Source organism: Salvelinus alpinus, chromosome 5, assembly GCF_045679555.1.
Source record: "Salvelinus alpinus chromosome 5, SLU_Salpinus.1, whole genome shotgun sequence".
NCBI classification, from domain to species: Eukaryota; Metazoa; Chordata; class Actinopteri; order Salmoniformes; family Salmonidae; genus Salvelinus; species Salvelinus alpinus.
The window spans coordinates 2,707,137-2,722,612 of NC_092090.1; the positions used below are offsets into that span (position 1 = coordinate 2,707,137).

Consider the following 15,476-nt stretch of genomic DNA (forward strand, 5'->3'; position numbering starts at 1 on the left):
GAAGCCAGCCGCACCAATGTGTCACAGGAAACACCGTACACCTGGCGACCGTGTCAGGGTGCATTGCACCCGGCCCGCCACAGGAGTCGCTAGTGCGCGATGGGACAAGGACATTCCTGCCGGCCAAACCCTCCACTAACCCGGACGCCCAGGTCAATTGAATGACAACACATTCTCATTTCCAGCAGCGACCTGGGAAACAGTTAGAGTGGAGAGGAAGGGGGATGAATGAGCCAATTGGAAGCTTCTCCATCCCTTTACAACCACAACTCTGTCTAGCGAAGAGCTGAGATGATTAAAAACAGCCTCAGAACAAACAGAGATGTGAAAGTTCACTGCTGCCCAGCCTGAACATATTACTGACACCGTGTCCGGCCTGAACCCCTCCCCGACGCCGTGCTGAACCCCTCCCCGACGCCGGGCTGAACCCCTCCCCGACGCCGTGCTGAACCCCTCCCCGACGCCGGGCTGAACCCCTCCCCGACGCCGGGCTGAACCTCTCCCCGACGCCGCGCTGAACCCCTCCCCGAAGCCGTGCTGAACCCCTCCCCGACGCCGGGCTGAACCCCTCCCCGACGCCGGGCTGAACCTCTCCCCGACGCCGCACTGAACCCCTCCCCGAAGCCGTGCTGAACCCCTCCCCGACGCCGGGCTGAACCCCTCCCCGACGCCGGGCTGAACCCCTCCCCGACGCCGGGCTGAACCCCTCCCCGAAGCCGAGCTGAACCCCTCCCCGACGCCGGGCTGAACCCCTCCCCGAAGCCGGGCTGAACCCCTCCCCGACGCCGTGCTGAACCCCTCCCCGACGCCGGGCTGAACCCCTCCCCGACGCCGCGCTGAACCCCTCCCCGACGCCGGGCTGAACCCCTCCCCGACGCCGGGCTGAACCCCTCCCCGACGCCGGGCTGAACCCCTCCCCGACGCCGCGCTGAACCCCTCCCCGACGCCGGGCTGAACCCCTCCCCGACGCCGGGCTGAACCCCTCCCCGACGCCGGGCTGAACCCCTCCCCGACGCCGGGCTGAACCCCTCCCCGACGCCGCGCTGAACCCCTCCCCGACGCCGAGCTGAACCCCTCCCCGACGCCGCGCTGAACCCCTCCCCGACGCCGAGCTGAACCCCTCCCCGTAGCCGGGCTGAACCCCTCCCCGACGCTGAACCCCTCCCCGACGCTGCACAGAACCCCTGCTGCGTCGGGGAGGGGTTCAGCGTGGCGTCGGGGATGGGTTCAGTCAGTTAAGAACAAATTCTTATTGACAATGACGGCCTACCCAGGCCAAACCCTAATGACGCTGGGCCAATTGTGCGCCACCCTACGGGACTCCCAATCACGGCCGGTTGTGATACAGCCTGGAATCAAACCAGGGTCTGTAGTGACACCTCTAGCACTGAGATGCAGCGCCTTAGGCCACTCGGGAGCCTTTTCCTGCCATGTTGTTCAAGACAAAGACAACAGTGATATTCCTGACAGGTAACAAACCCCTTTATTCTGAACTGACACAGCAGGAAAGACGGTTGGAGGTGCCGCCAAACATCACAGGTACATTAGAAAAGACAAGTGTGTATTTATTCAGCGTCTGTGTTTGCGTGTGTCTGAGATTACAGTACTCACACTCTGTGTGTGAGATGGTACTCACATGGGGTCCCCGTTGCGGATGTGTTTGCGTGTGTCTGAGATTACAGTACTCACACTGTGTGTGAGATGGTACTCACATGGGGTCCCCGCTGCGGATGTGTTTGCGTGTGTCTGAGATTACAGTACTCACACTGTGTGTGTGAGATGGTACTCACATGGGGTCCCCGTTGCGGATGTGTTTGCGTGTGTCTGAGATTACAGTACTCACACTGTGTGTGAGATGGTACTCACATGGGGTCCCCGCTGCGGATGTGTTTGCAGGCAGTCTGAGATTACAGTACTCACACTCTGTGTGTGAGATGGTACTCACATGGGGTCCCCGCTGCGGATGTGTTTGCGTGCGTCTGAGATTACAGTACTCACATTCTGTGTGTGAGATGGTACTCACATGGGGTCCCCGCTGCGGATGTGTCTGCGTGTGTCTGAGATTACAGTACTCACATTCTGTGTGTGAGATGGTACTCACATGGGGTCCCCGCTGCGGATGTGTTTGCAGGCAGTCTGGATAACAGACTCACAGGCTTCGTTCAGGGCCCGGTCTATCCTGTAGTCTGATCCAGGATCAGCTGACTGGATCAAGCTCTGGAGCTGAGGGACAATAACAACACTACTTTATTTACAATAACAACAATACTTTATTTACAATAACAATACTACTAGATTTACAATAACAATACACTAGATTTACGATAACAATACTACTAGATTTACGATAACAATACTGCTTTATTTACAATAACACCACTACTAGATTTACGATAACAATACTGCTTTATTTACAATAACACTACTACTAGATTTACAATTACAATACTACTAGAATTACAATAACAATACTACTAGATTTACAAAAACAATACTACTAGATTTACAAAAACAATACTACTAGATTTAAACACATGTATTAGTACCCTAAGGGCTGCAGCAGTGTATGAAAACACATACAAATACATCCCCATCTCTACATCCTAGTCAGTAGGAACAGTAAATACAGCCCCATCTCTACATCCTAGTCAGTAGGAACAGTAAATACAGCCCCATCTCTACATCCTAGTCAGTAGGAACAGTAAATACAGCCCCATCTCTCCATCCTAGTCAGTAGGAACAGTAAATACAGCCCCATCTCTACATCCTAGTCAGTAGGAACAGTAAATACAGCCCCATCTCTACATCCTAGTCAGTAGGAACAGTAAATACAGCCCCATCTCCACATCCTAGTCAGTAGGAACAGTAAATACAGCCCCATCTCTACATCCTAGTCAGTAGGAACAGTAAATACAGCCCCATCTCTACATCCTAGTCAGTAGGAACAGTAAATACAGCCCCATCTCTACATCCTAGTCAGTAGGAACAGTAAATACAGCCCCATCTCCACATCCTAGTCAGTAGGAACAGTAAATACAGCCCCATCTCCACATCCTAGTCAGTAGGAACAGTAAATACAGCCCCATCTCCACATCCTAGTCAGTAGGAACAGTAAATACAGCCCCATCTCTACATCCTAGTCAGTAGGAACAGTAAATACAGCCCCATCAGCCCCATCTCTACATCCTAGTCAGTAGGAACAGTAAATACAGCCCCATCTCTACATCCTAGTCAGTAGGAACAGTAAATACAGCCCCATCTCTACATCCTAGTCAGTAGGAACAGTAAATACAGCCCCATCTCCACATCCTAGTCAGTAGGAACAGTAAATACAGCCCCATCTCTACATCCTAGTCAGTAGGAACAGTAAATACAGCCCCATCTCTACATCCTAGTCAGTAGGAACAGTAAATACAGCCCCATCTCTACATCCTAGTCAGTAGGAACAGTAAATACAGCCCCATCTCTACATCCTAGTCAGTAGGAACAGTAAATACAGCCCCATCTCTACATCCTAGTCAGTAGGAACAGTAAATACAGCCCCATCTCTACATCCTAGTCAGTAGGAACAGTAAATACAGCCCCATCTCTACATCCTAGTCAGTAGGAACAGTAGACACAGCCCCATCTCTACATCCTAGTCAGTAGGAACAGTAAATACAGCCCCATCTCTACATCCTAGTCAGTAGGAACAGTAAATACAGCCCCATCAGACCCATCTCTACATCCTAGTCAGTAGGAACAGTAAATACAGCCCCATCTCCACATCCTAGTCAGTAGGAACAGTAAATACAGCCCCATCTCTACATCCTAGTCAGTAGGAACAGTAAATACAGCCCCATCTCTACATCCTAGTCAGTAGGAACAGTAAATACAGCCCCATCTCCACATCCTAGTCAGTAGGAACAGTAAATACAGCCCCATCTCTACATCCTAGTCAGTAGGAACAGTAAATACAGCCCCATCAGACCCATCTCTACATCCTAGTCAGTAGGAACAGTAAATACAGCCCCATCTCTACATCCTAGTCAGTAGGAACAGTAAACACAGCCCCATCTCTACATCCTAGTCAGTAGGAACAGTAAATACAGCCCCATCTCTACATCCTAGTCAGTAGGAACAGTAAATACAGCCCCATCTCTACATCCTAGTCAGTAGGAACAGTAAATACAGCCCCATCTCTACTTCCTAGTCAGTAGGAACAGTAAATACAGCCCCATCTCTACATCCTAGTCAGTAGGAACAGTAAATACAGCCCCATCTCTACATCCTAGTCAGTAGGAACAGTAAATACAGCCCCATCTCTACATCCTAGTCAGTAGGAACAGTAAATACAGCCCCATCTCTACATCCTAGTCAGTAGGAACAGTAAACACAGCCCCATCTCTACATCCTAGTCAGTAGGAACAGTAAATACAGCCCCATCTCTACATCCTAGTCAGTAGGAACAGTAAATACAGCCCCATCTCCACATCCTAGTCAGTAGGAACAGTAAATACAGCCCCATCTCTACTTCCTAGTCAGTAGGAACAGTAAATACAGCCCCATCTCTACATCCTAGTCAGTAGGAACAGTAAATACAGCCCCATCTCCACATCCTAGTCAGTAGGAACAGTAAATACAGCCCCATCAGCCCCATCTCCACATCCTAGTCAGTAGGAACAGTAAATACAGCCCCATCTCTACATCCTAGTCAGTAGGAACAGTAAATACAGCCCCATCTCTACATCCTAGTCAGTAGGAACAGTAAATACAGCTCCATCTCTACATCCTAGTCAGTAGGAACAGTAAATACAGCCCCATCTCTACATCCTAGTCAGTAGGAACAGTAAATACAGCCCCATCTCTACATCCTAGTCAGTAGGAACAGTAAATACAGCCCCATCTCTACATCCTAGTCAGTAGGAACAGTAAATACAGCCCCATCTCTACATCCTAGTCAGTAGGAACAGTAAATACAGCCCCATCTCTACATCCTAGTCAGTAGGAACAGTAAATACAGCCCCATCTCTACATCCTAGTCAGTAGGAACAGTAAATACAGCCCCATCTCTACATCCTAGTCAGTAGGAACAGTAAATACAGCCCCATCTCTACATCCTAGTCAGTAGGAACAGTAAATACAGCCCCATCTCTACATCCTAGTCAGTAGGAACAGTAAATACAGCCCCATCTCTACATCCTAGTCAGTAGGAACAGTAAATACAGCCCCATCTCTACATCCTAGTCAGTAGGAACAGTAAATACAGCCCCATCTCCACATCCTAGTCAGTAGGAACAGTAAATACAGCCCCATCTCTACATCCTAGTCAGTAGGAACAGTAAATACAGCCCCATCTCTACTTCCTAGTCAGTAGGAACAGTAAATACAGCCCCATCTCTACATCCTAGTCAGTAGGAACAGTAAATACAGCCCCATCTCTACATCCTAGTCAGTAGGAACAGTAAATACAGCCCCATCTCTACATCCTAGTCAGTAGGAACAGTAAATACAGCCCCATCTCTACTTCCTAGTCAGTAGGAACAGTAAATACAGCCCCATCTCTACATCCTAGTCAGTAGGAACAGTAAATACAGCCCCATCTCTACTTCCTAGTCAGTAGGAACAGTAAATACAGCCCCATCTCTACATCCTAGTCAGTAGGAACAGTAAATACAGCCCCATCTCTACATCCTAGTCAGTAGGAACAGTAAATACAGCCCCATCTCTACATCCTAGTCAGTAGGAACAGTAAATACAGCCCCATCTCCACATCCTAGTCAGTAGGAACAGTAAATACAGATCTTTAGAAACCAGACAAAAGTTGAGCCTGTTCATGCCATTTGCTGTGTTTCTGTACGTGTGTCTATTCATGCCTGTCTCCTGTGTGTGTGTGTGTGTGTGTGTGTGTGTGTGTGTGTTGTGTGTGTGTGTGTGTGTGTGTGTGTGTGTGTGTGTGTGTGTGTGTGTGTGTGTGTGTGTGTGTGTGTGTGTGTGTGTGTGTGTGTGTGTGTCCAGTGTCTTCAGAAAGTACTCATACCCCTTGACTTATTCTACATTTTGTTGTTACAGCCTGAATTCAAAATGGGTTAAATAGATTTTTGGGTTCTCACCCATCTACACACAATACCCCATAAAAACATGTTTTTAGTTAGCAAATATATAGAACATTTTAAAGATTAATCTCTCATTTACATCATTATTATTCACACCCATGAGTCAAGCACCTTTAGCAGCGATTACAGCTGGGAGTCGTTCTGGGCCTCTAAGAGCTTTCCACACCTGTAGTCAAAACTGTAACTCGGCCACTCAGGAACATTCACTGTCTTTCTAATTAAGCAACTCCAGTGTATATTTGTCTTTGTGTTTTAGGTTATTGTTCTGCTGAAAGGTGAATTTGTCTCCCAGTGTCTGGTGGAAAGCAGACTACCAGGTTTTCCTCTAGGAATTTGCCTGCGCTTAGCTCAATTCCATTTCTGAAAAACTCCCCGGTCCTTAACGATGACAAGCATACCCATAACAACATGCAGCCACCACTATGCTTGAGAATATGTAGAGTGGTACTCAGTAATGTGTTTTATTGGATTTGTGTTCATCTCTTTACCACATGTTTTGCAGTATTACTTTAGAGCCTTGTAGCAAACAGGATGCATGTTATGTAATATTTTTATTCTGTACAGGCTTCCTTCTTTTCACTCTGTCATTTAGGTTAGTATTGTGGAGTAACTACAATGTTGTTGATCCATCCTCAGTTTTCTATCACAGCCATTAAACTCTGTAACTGTTTTAAGGTCACCATTGGCCTCATGGTGAAATCCCTGAGCGGTTTCCTTCCTCTCCGGCAACTGAGTTAGGAAGGACGCCTGTATCTTTGTAGTGACTGGGTGTATTGATACACCATCCAAAGTGTAATTAATAACTGCACCATGCTCAAAGCGATATTCAATGTCTGCTTTTTAATTTTTTTACCCATCTACCAATCGGTGCCCTTCTTTTAGAGGCCTTGGAAAACCTCCCTGGTCTTTGTGGTTGAATCTATGTTTGAAATGCACTGCTCGACTGAGGGACCTTATAGACAATTTGATGTGTGGAGTATAGAGATGATGTAGTCATTCAAAAATCATGTTAAATACTATTATTGAAGACAGACTGAATCCATGCAACATATTATGTGACTTGTTAAGTTCAGGAGTAAATATGTGCTTATTTAAAAGGGCTTGAATACTTTTCATTTTCATTTTTTATTAATTTGAAGAAATTAAACACCATTGCACTATGGGGTATTGTGTGTAGGCCAGCGACATCTCAATTTAATCCATTTTAAATTCAAATTGTAACAACAACATGTGGAAAAGGTCAAGGGGTGTGACTACTTCCTGAAGGCGCTGTGACTACTTCCTGAAGGCGCTGTCTCTCCAGTGTCTCACCGCGCTCTGACAGAGTCCGTCCACCGTGCTTCCCTTGTCCCCTCGGCCCACCCTCATCAGACAGTGGAGGGTACGTCCTTTCCTGTGGAGTCCGGAGCAGCGGGTCTCCATCTCCCCTCGACAGTGGAGGACTATTTCTGGACTCAGAGAGAAATCCTCCATCAGCATTCTACGGTACTCCGACATCTCCCCCTGGCAGTCCTCAGACACTGTACGACCTGGAGAGAGAGAAGAAGAAGTCAAGGTGTCTGAATACATGTAGCATGTCTCATGGAATGGAGGTCTACATTGAACACCACACATTGGCTGAATGATAGAACAGCTATGTCCATGTTAAAGTGTTATGGGATGCATTTTATCCATTGTTTTTGATGGTAAGCCACTCTGGTAGGCTACATTATGATCATAAAGCCACAGTAGCCTACTTGTCCCCTGTTAAAACTGTAACTTAAAGCGGGTACAGCCTCAGTGTTCACAGTAAAACTGTAACTTAAAGCGGGTACAGCCTCAGTGTTCACAGTAAAACTGTAACTTAAAGCAGGTACAGCCTCAGCGTTCACAGTAAAACTGTAACTTAAAGCGGGTACAGCCTCAGTGTTCACAGTAAAACAGTAACTTAAAGCGGGTACAGCCTCAGTGTTCACAGTAAAACTGTAATTTAAAGCGGGTACAGCCTCAGTGTTCACAGTAAAACTGTAACTTAAAGCGGGTACAGCCTCAGTGTTCACAGTAAAACTGTAACTTAAAGCGGGTACAGCCTCAGTGTTCACAGTAAAACTGTAACTTAAAGCAGGTACAGCCTCAGCGTTCACAGTAAAACTAACTTAAAGCTGGTACAGCCTCAGCGTTCACAGTAAAACTAACTTAAAGCTGGTACAGCCTCAGCGTTCACAGTAAAACTAACTTAAAGCAGGTACAGCCTCAGTGTTCACAGTAAAACTGTAACTTAAAGCTGGTACAGCCTCAGTGTTCACAGTAAAACTGTAACTTAAAGCTGCTACAGCCTCAGCGTTCACAGTAAAACTAACTTAAAGCTGGTACAGCCTCAGCGTTCACAGTAAAACTAACTTAAAGCTGGTACAGCCTCAGCGTTCACAGTAAAACTAACTTAAAGCTGGTACAGCCTCAGCGTTCACAGTAAAACTAACTTAAAGCTGGTACAGCCTCAGCGTTCACAGTAAAACTAACTTAAAGCAGGTACAGCCTCAGTGTTCACAGTAAAACTGTAACTTAAAGCGGGTACAGCCTCAGTGTTCACAGTAAAACTGTAACTTAAAGCGGGTACAGCCTCAGTGTTCACAGTAAAACTGTAACTTAAAGCGGGTACAGCCTCAGTGTTCACAGTAAAACTGTAACTTAAAGCTGGTACAGCCTCAGTGTTCACAGTAAAACTGTAACTTAAAGCTGCTACAGCCTCAGCGTTCACAGTAAGCACTCGCTGGAAGTTGCACAGAATTTTCACAACGTTCACATTTGAGCTCAGCAGACCTGAAATTTGCTCGTTGACGAAAACATTGAGGGAACATTATAACAATACGAAGCGTGAACGTCTGATTAAATTCGGTTCCTAACCGCTGCGTTAGTGGAATTCACTCCACAATATAATAACCATCGTACTAAAACGACCCTCGCAATGTTTACCATCTGTCAAAGTGGGGGGTTATAATGCCTGTATAGAAACACATAACGTATTGTTCAGTGGGTCTACATTCATTAGGTTAAAGGTTAAAGGTTACTAACAGGACCCCTGGGGGTTATAATGCCTGTATAGAAACACATGAACCACATAACTTATGGTTCATTGAGTCTACATTCATTAGGTTAAAGGTCACTGACCTGTCATTTCCTTCATGTTAGGCTATAACTTAAGCTATAAAGCAGGAACGTACAGCAACGTTCAATCAGATTGGTGAATTAAAACACATTTTAATATCGTTCTCATTCTTGGAGTCTTAACATCGCTAGATATATTTACAATGAATGTAGACCCACTGAACAATAAGTGGTTCATGTGTTTCTATACAGGCATTATTACCCCCAGGGGTCCTGTTAGTAAACTTTAACCTTTAACCTAATGAATGTAGACCCACTGAACAATAAGTGGTTCATGTGTTTCTATACAGGCATTATTACCCCCAGGGGTCCTGTTAGTAAACTTTAACCTTTAACCTAATGAATGTAGACCCACTGAACAATACGTTATGTGGTTCATGTGTTTCTATACAGGCATTATAACCCCCAGGGGTCCTGTTAGTAACCTTTAACCTTTATAAGGGGTCCTGGGGTCCTGTTAGTACAGTGGCTATTATATTGTGGAGTGAATTCCATTAAAGAAACTGTTAGGAACCGAATTAAATCAGACGTTCACGCTTCGTATTGTTACACATAAACAATAAAAATATATATTTTTAAATGCACACGTTCAAGTCACACCTTCAAGTATCACCCCTCAAACATTAACCATTGAATGTGTGTACATGTGTATGAGGGGTGATAAATGCCATATATTAACCATTGAATGTGTGTACATGTGTATGAGGAGTGGTAAATGCCATACATTAACCATTGAATGTGTGTATGGCATTTATCACCCCTCATACATATGTACACACACCCACACTCTCTCCTCCACCCACCCCTGTGTACAGCAGACTCCTCTCTCTCTCTCCTCCACCCACCCCTGTGGACAGCAGACTCCTCTCTCTCTCTCTCTCACCCCTGTGTACAGCAGACTCCAGGCACAGTAGCAGATATGATAGTCGTGCCTCTCTAGCGCGGGGCATGTTGGTGTCCAGGTTACAGCGGTGCTTCCTGAGGTCAGCCTTACAGGCCTTGGTCAGAGAGTAGCTAACCTTGTAGTCCTGGGTTATCAACTTCTGACGCGTGGTCAGGGCCTCTCGACACTGAGGGAGGGAGGGGAGAGGGAGGGGAGGAGGAGAGCGGGCGAGATAGAGGGAAGGAGGAGAGAGGGAAGGAGAGGGGGATGGAGGAGGAGAGAGGGAGGGGAGGAGAGAGGGAATCAGAGGGGGATGGAGGGAGGGGAGGAGAGAGGAGAGGAGGAGAGAGGGAGGGAGGAGGAAAGAGGGAGGGGAGGAGGAGAGCGGGCGAGATAGAGGGGAGGAGGAGAGAGGGAAGGAGAGGGGGATTGAGGGAGGGGAGGAGGAGAGAGAGAGAGGGAGGGAGGGAGGAGAGAGGGAGGGAGGGGAGGAGAGAGGGAGGGGAAGAGAGAAGGAGAGAGGGAGAGGGGAGGAGAGAGGGAGAGATGGAGGAGAGAGGGAAGGAGAGAGGGGAGGAGGAGAGAGAGAGAGAGAGAGAGGGGAGGAGGAGAGAGGGCGAGATAGAGGGGAGGAGGAGAGAGGGAGGGGAGGAGAGAGAGGAGGAGAGAGGGAGAGGGAGGAGGAGAGAGGGCGAGTGTGGGAGGAGGAGAGACCGAGGAGGAGAGAGAGAGGGAGGAGGAGAGAGAAGTTTTAGTCATTGTCGCATGAAAAGAGAGCTTTCACACACATCCAAAAGGAGCTGGAAAAATAATAGCTTGAGAAAGAAAATGTCTGCTCACTGTTTAATAAAGCCTTTAGTTCAACACCCAACCACTGTTGGCCCGCCCCTTTAATGACCTTTAATATAGCCTTTAGTTCAACACCCAACCACTGTTGGCCGCCCCTTTAATGACCTTTAATAAAGCCTTTAGTTCAACACCCAACCACTGTTGGCCCGCCCCTTTAATGACCTTTAATAAAGCCTTTAGTTCAACACCCAACCACTGTTGGCCCGCCCCTTTAATGACCTTTAATAAAGCCTTTAGTTCAACACCCAACCACTGTTGGCCCGCCCCTTTAATGACCTTTAATAAAGCCTTTAGTTCAACACCCAACCACTGTTAGCCCGCCCCTTTAATGACCTTTAATAAAGCCTTTAGTTTAACACCCAACCACTGTTGACAGCATGTCGCTTCCTTCTAATTCTCAGTCCTGACCACAAATCTCCCTCCCAGCCTAACACAGTACTGTGGGTTTGTCTAAGCGGTGACTATGCTGGAATATCTTGGACTAGAAATACCATATGTTTGTATATAGTGTATATAATAAATAATATCCATGTTGATATACATCATCTGCACGTCTTCATCAGTGGTTTTCTCCATACCTTCTCAGACATGGCCTCCTCAAACTTGTGGCTGAAGAGACACTTGTAGACCTTGCCCTCTCCTGCTTGGGTCTGGAAGAGCAGAGAAACACAAAGACCAGTCAACATTCTCAGTAACCTGAAGAACAGAGACCAGCCAACGTCCTCAGTAACCCGAAGAACAGAGACCAGCCAACGTCCTCAGTAACCTGAAGACCAGAGACCAGTCAACGTCCTCAGTAACCCGAAGAACAGAGACCAGTCAACGTCCTCAGTAACCTGAAGAACAGAGACCAGTCAACGTCCTCAGTAACCTGAAGAACAGAGACCAGTCAACGTCCTCAGTAACCTGAAGAACAGAGACCAGTCAACGTCCTCAGTAACCTGAAGAACAGAGACCAGTCAACGTCCTCAGTAACCCGAAGAACAGAGACCAGCCAACGTCCTCAGTAACCTGAAGAACAGAGACCAGTCAACGTCCTCAGTAACCTGAAGAACAGAGACCAGTCAACGTCCTCAGTAACCTGAAGAACAGAGACCAGTCAACGTCCTCAGTAACCTGAAGAACAGAGACCAGTCAACGTCCTCAGTAACCTGAAGAACAGAGACCAGTCAACGTCCTCAGTAACCTGAAGAACAGAGACCAGTCAACGTCCTCAGTAACCCGAAGAACAGAGACCAGCCAACGTCCTCAGTAACCTGAAGAACAGAGACCAGTCAACGTCCTCAGTAACCTGAAGAACAGAGACCAGCCAACGTCCTCAGTAACCTGAAGAACAGAGACCAGTCAACGTCCTCAGTAACCTGAAGAACAGAGACCAGCCAACGTCCTCAGTAACCTGAAGAACAGAGACCAGCCAACGTCCTCAGTAACCTGAAGAACAGAGACCAGCCAACGTCCTCAGTAACCTGAAGAACAGAGACCAGTCAACGTCCTCAGTAACCTGAAGAACAGAGACCAGTCAACGTCCTCAGTAACCTGAAGAACAGAGACCAGCCAACGTCCTCAGTAACCTGAAGAACAGAGACCAGCCAACGTCCTCAGTAACCTGAAGAACAGAGACCAGTCAACGTCCTCAGTAACCTGAAGAACAGAGACCAGTCAACGTCCTCAGTAACCTGAAGAACAGAGACCAGTCAACGTCCTCAGTAACCTGAAGACCAGAGACCAGTCAACGTCCTCAGTAACCTGAAGAACAGAGACCAGTCAACGTCCTCAGTAACCTGAAGAACAGAGACCAGTCAACGTCCTCAGTAACCTGAAGAACAGAGACCAGCCAACGTCCTCAGTAACCTGAAGAACAGAGACCAGTCAACGTCCTCAGTAACCTGAAGACCAGTCAACGTCCTCAGTAACCTGAAGAACAGAGACCAGTCAACGTCCTCAGTAACCCGAAGAACAGAGACCAGTCAACGTCCTCAGTAACCTGAAGAACAGAGACCAGTCAACGTCCTCAGTAACCCGAAGAACAGAGACCAGTCAACGTCCTCAGTAACCCGAAGAACAGAGACCAGTCAACGTCCTCAGTAACCTGAAGACCAGTCAACGTCCTCAGTAACCTGAAGAACAGAGACCAGTCAACGTCCTCAGTAACCTGAAGAACAGAGACCAGTCAACGTCCTCAGTAACCCGAAGAACAGAGACCAGCCAACGTCCTCAGTAACCCGAAGAACAGAGACCAGTCAACGTCCTCAGTAACCTGAAGAACAGAGACCAGTCAACGTCCTCAGTAACCTGAAGAACAGAGACCAGTCAACGTCCTCAGTAACCTGAAGAACAGAGACCAGTCAACGTCCTCAGTAACCTGAAGAACAGAGACCAGTCAACGTCCTCAGTAACCTGAAGAACAGAGACCAGTCAACGTCCTCAGTAACCTGAAGAACAGAGACCAGTCAACGTCCTCAGTAACCCGAAGAACAGAGACCAGCCAACGTCCTCAGTAACCTGAAGAACAGAGACCAGTCAACGTCCTCAGTAACCTGAAGAACAGAGACCAGTCAACGTCCTCAGTAACCTGAAGAACAGAGACCAGTCAACGTCCTCAGTAACCTGAAGAACAGAGACCAGTCAACGTCCTCAGTAACCTGAAGAACAGAGACCAGTCAACGTCCTCAGTAACCCGAAGAACAGAGACCAGTCAACGTCCTCAGTAACCTGAAGAACAGAGACCAGTCAACGTCCTCAGTAACCCGAAGAACAGAGACCAGTCAACGTCCTCAGTAACCCGAAGAACAGAGACCAGTCAACGTCCTCAGTAACCTGAAGAACAGAGACCAGTCAACGTCCTCAGTAACCTGAAGAACAGAGACCAGTCAACGTCCTCAGTAACCTGAAGAACAGAGACCAGTCAACGTCCTCAGTAACCTGAAGAACAGAGACCAGTCAACGTCCTCAGTAACCTGAAGAACAGAGACCAGTCAACGTCCTCAGTAACCCGAAGAACAGAGACCAGTCAACGTCCTCAGTAACCTGAAGAACAGAGACCAGTCAACGTCCTCAGTAACCTGAAGAACAGAGACCAGTCAACGTCCTCAGTAACCTGAAGACCAGTCAACGTCCTCAGTAACCTGAAGAACAGAGACCAGTCAACGTCCTCAGTAACCTGAAGAACAGAGACCAGTCAACGTCCTCAGTAACCTGAAGAACAGAGACCAGTCAACGTCCTCAGTAACCTGAAGAACAGAGACCAGTCAACGTCCTCAGTAACCTGAAGAACAGAGACCAGCCAACGTCCTCAGTAACCTGAAGAACAGAGACCAGTCAACGTCCTCAGTAACCTGAAGAACAGAGACCAGCCAACGTCCTCAGTAACCTGAAGAACAGAGACCAGTCAACGTCCTCAGTAACACGTAGAACAGAGACCAGTCAACGTCCTCAGTAACCTGAAGAACAGAGACCAGCCAACGTCCTCAGTAACCTGAAGAACAGAGACCAGTCAACGTCCTCAGTAACCCGAAGACCAGAGACCAGCCAACGTCCTCAGTAACCTGAAGAACAGAGACCAGTCAACGTCCTCAGTAACCCGATGAACAGAGACCAGTCAACGTCCTCAGTAACCTGAAGAACAGAGACCAGTCAACGTCCTCAGTAACCTGAAGAACAGAGACCAGTCAACGTCCTCAGTAACCTGAAGAACAGAGACCAGTCAACGTCCTCAGTAACCTGAAGACCAGTCAACGTCCTCAGTAACCCGAAGAACAGAGACCAGTCAACGTCCTCAGTAACCCGAAGAACAGAGACCAGTCAACGTCCTCAGTAACCTGAAGAACAGAGACCAGTCAACGTCCTCAGTAACCCGAAGAACAGAGACCAGTCAACGTCCTCAGTAACCCGAAGAACAGAGACCAGCCAACGTCCTCAGTAACCCGAAGAACAGAGACCAGTCAACGTCCTCAGTAACCCGAAGAACAGAGACCAGTCAACGTCCTCAGTAACCTGAAGAACAGAGACCAGTCAACGTCCTCAGTAACCTGAAGAACAGAGACCAGTCAACGTCCTCAGTAACCTGAAGAACAGAGACCAGTCAACGTCCTCAGTAACCTGAAGAACAGAGACCAGTCAACGTCCTCAGTAACCTGAAGAACAGAGACCAGTCAACGTCCTCAGTAACCCGAAGAACAGAGACCAGTCAACGTCCTCAGTAACCTGAAGACCAGTCAACGTCCTCAGTAACCTGAAGAACAGAGACCAGTCAACGTCCTCAGTAACCTGAAGAACAGAGACCAGTCAACGTCCTCAGTAACCCGAAGAACAGAGACCAGTCAACGTCCTCAGTAACCTGAAGACCAGTCAACGTCCTCAGTAACCCGAAGAACAGAGACCAGTCAACGTCCTCAGTAACCCGAAGAACAGAGACCAGTCAACGTCCTCAGTAACCCGAAGAACAGAGACCAGTCAACGTCCTCAGTAACCTGAAGAACAGAGACCAGTCAACGTCCTCAGTAACC

The 15,476-nt window shown here is 47.7% G+C and overlaps 1 protein-coding gene across 1 annotated transcript in view; it reads right to left on the reverse strand.

Annotated features, from left to right (window-relative positions):
* LOC139575413 (Golgi apparatus protein 1-like) overlaps nt 1–15,476 on the reverse strand; it is an 81,599-nt gene that overhangs the window by 40,668 nt on the left and 25,455 nt on the right. The window contains exons 6-9 of the mRNA XM_071400352.1: nt 11,550–11,621; nt 10,123–10,309; nt 7,407–7,624; nt 2,102–2,223 (exon numbers count right to left, since the gene is read on the reverse strand). Of these exons, the coding sequence (XP_071256453.1) occupies nt 2,102–2,223; nt 7,407–7,624; nt 10,123–10,309; nt 11,550–11,621 (599 nt within the window). The remainder of the gene's footprint in view (nt 1–2,101; nt 2,224–7,406; nt 7,625–10,122; nt 10,310–11,549; nt 11,622–15,476) is intronic.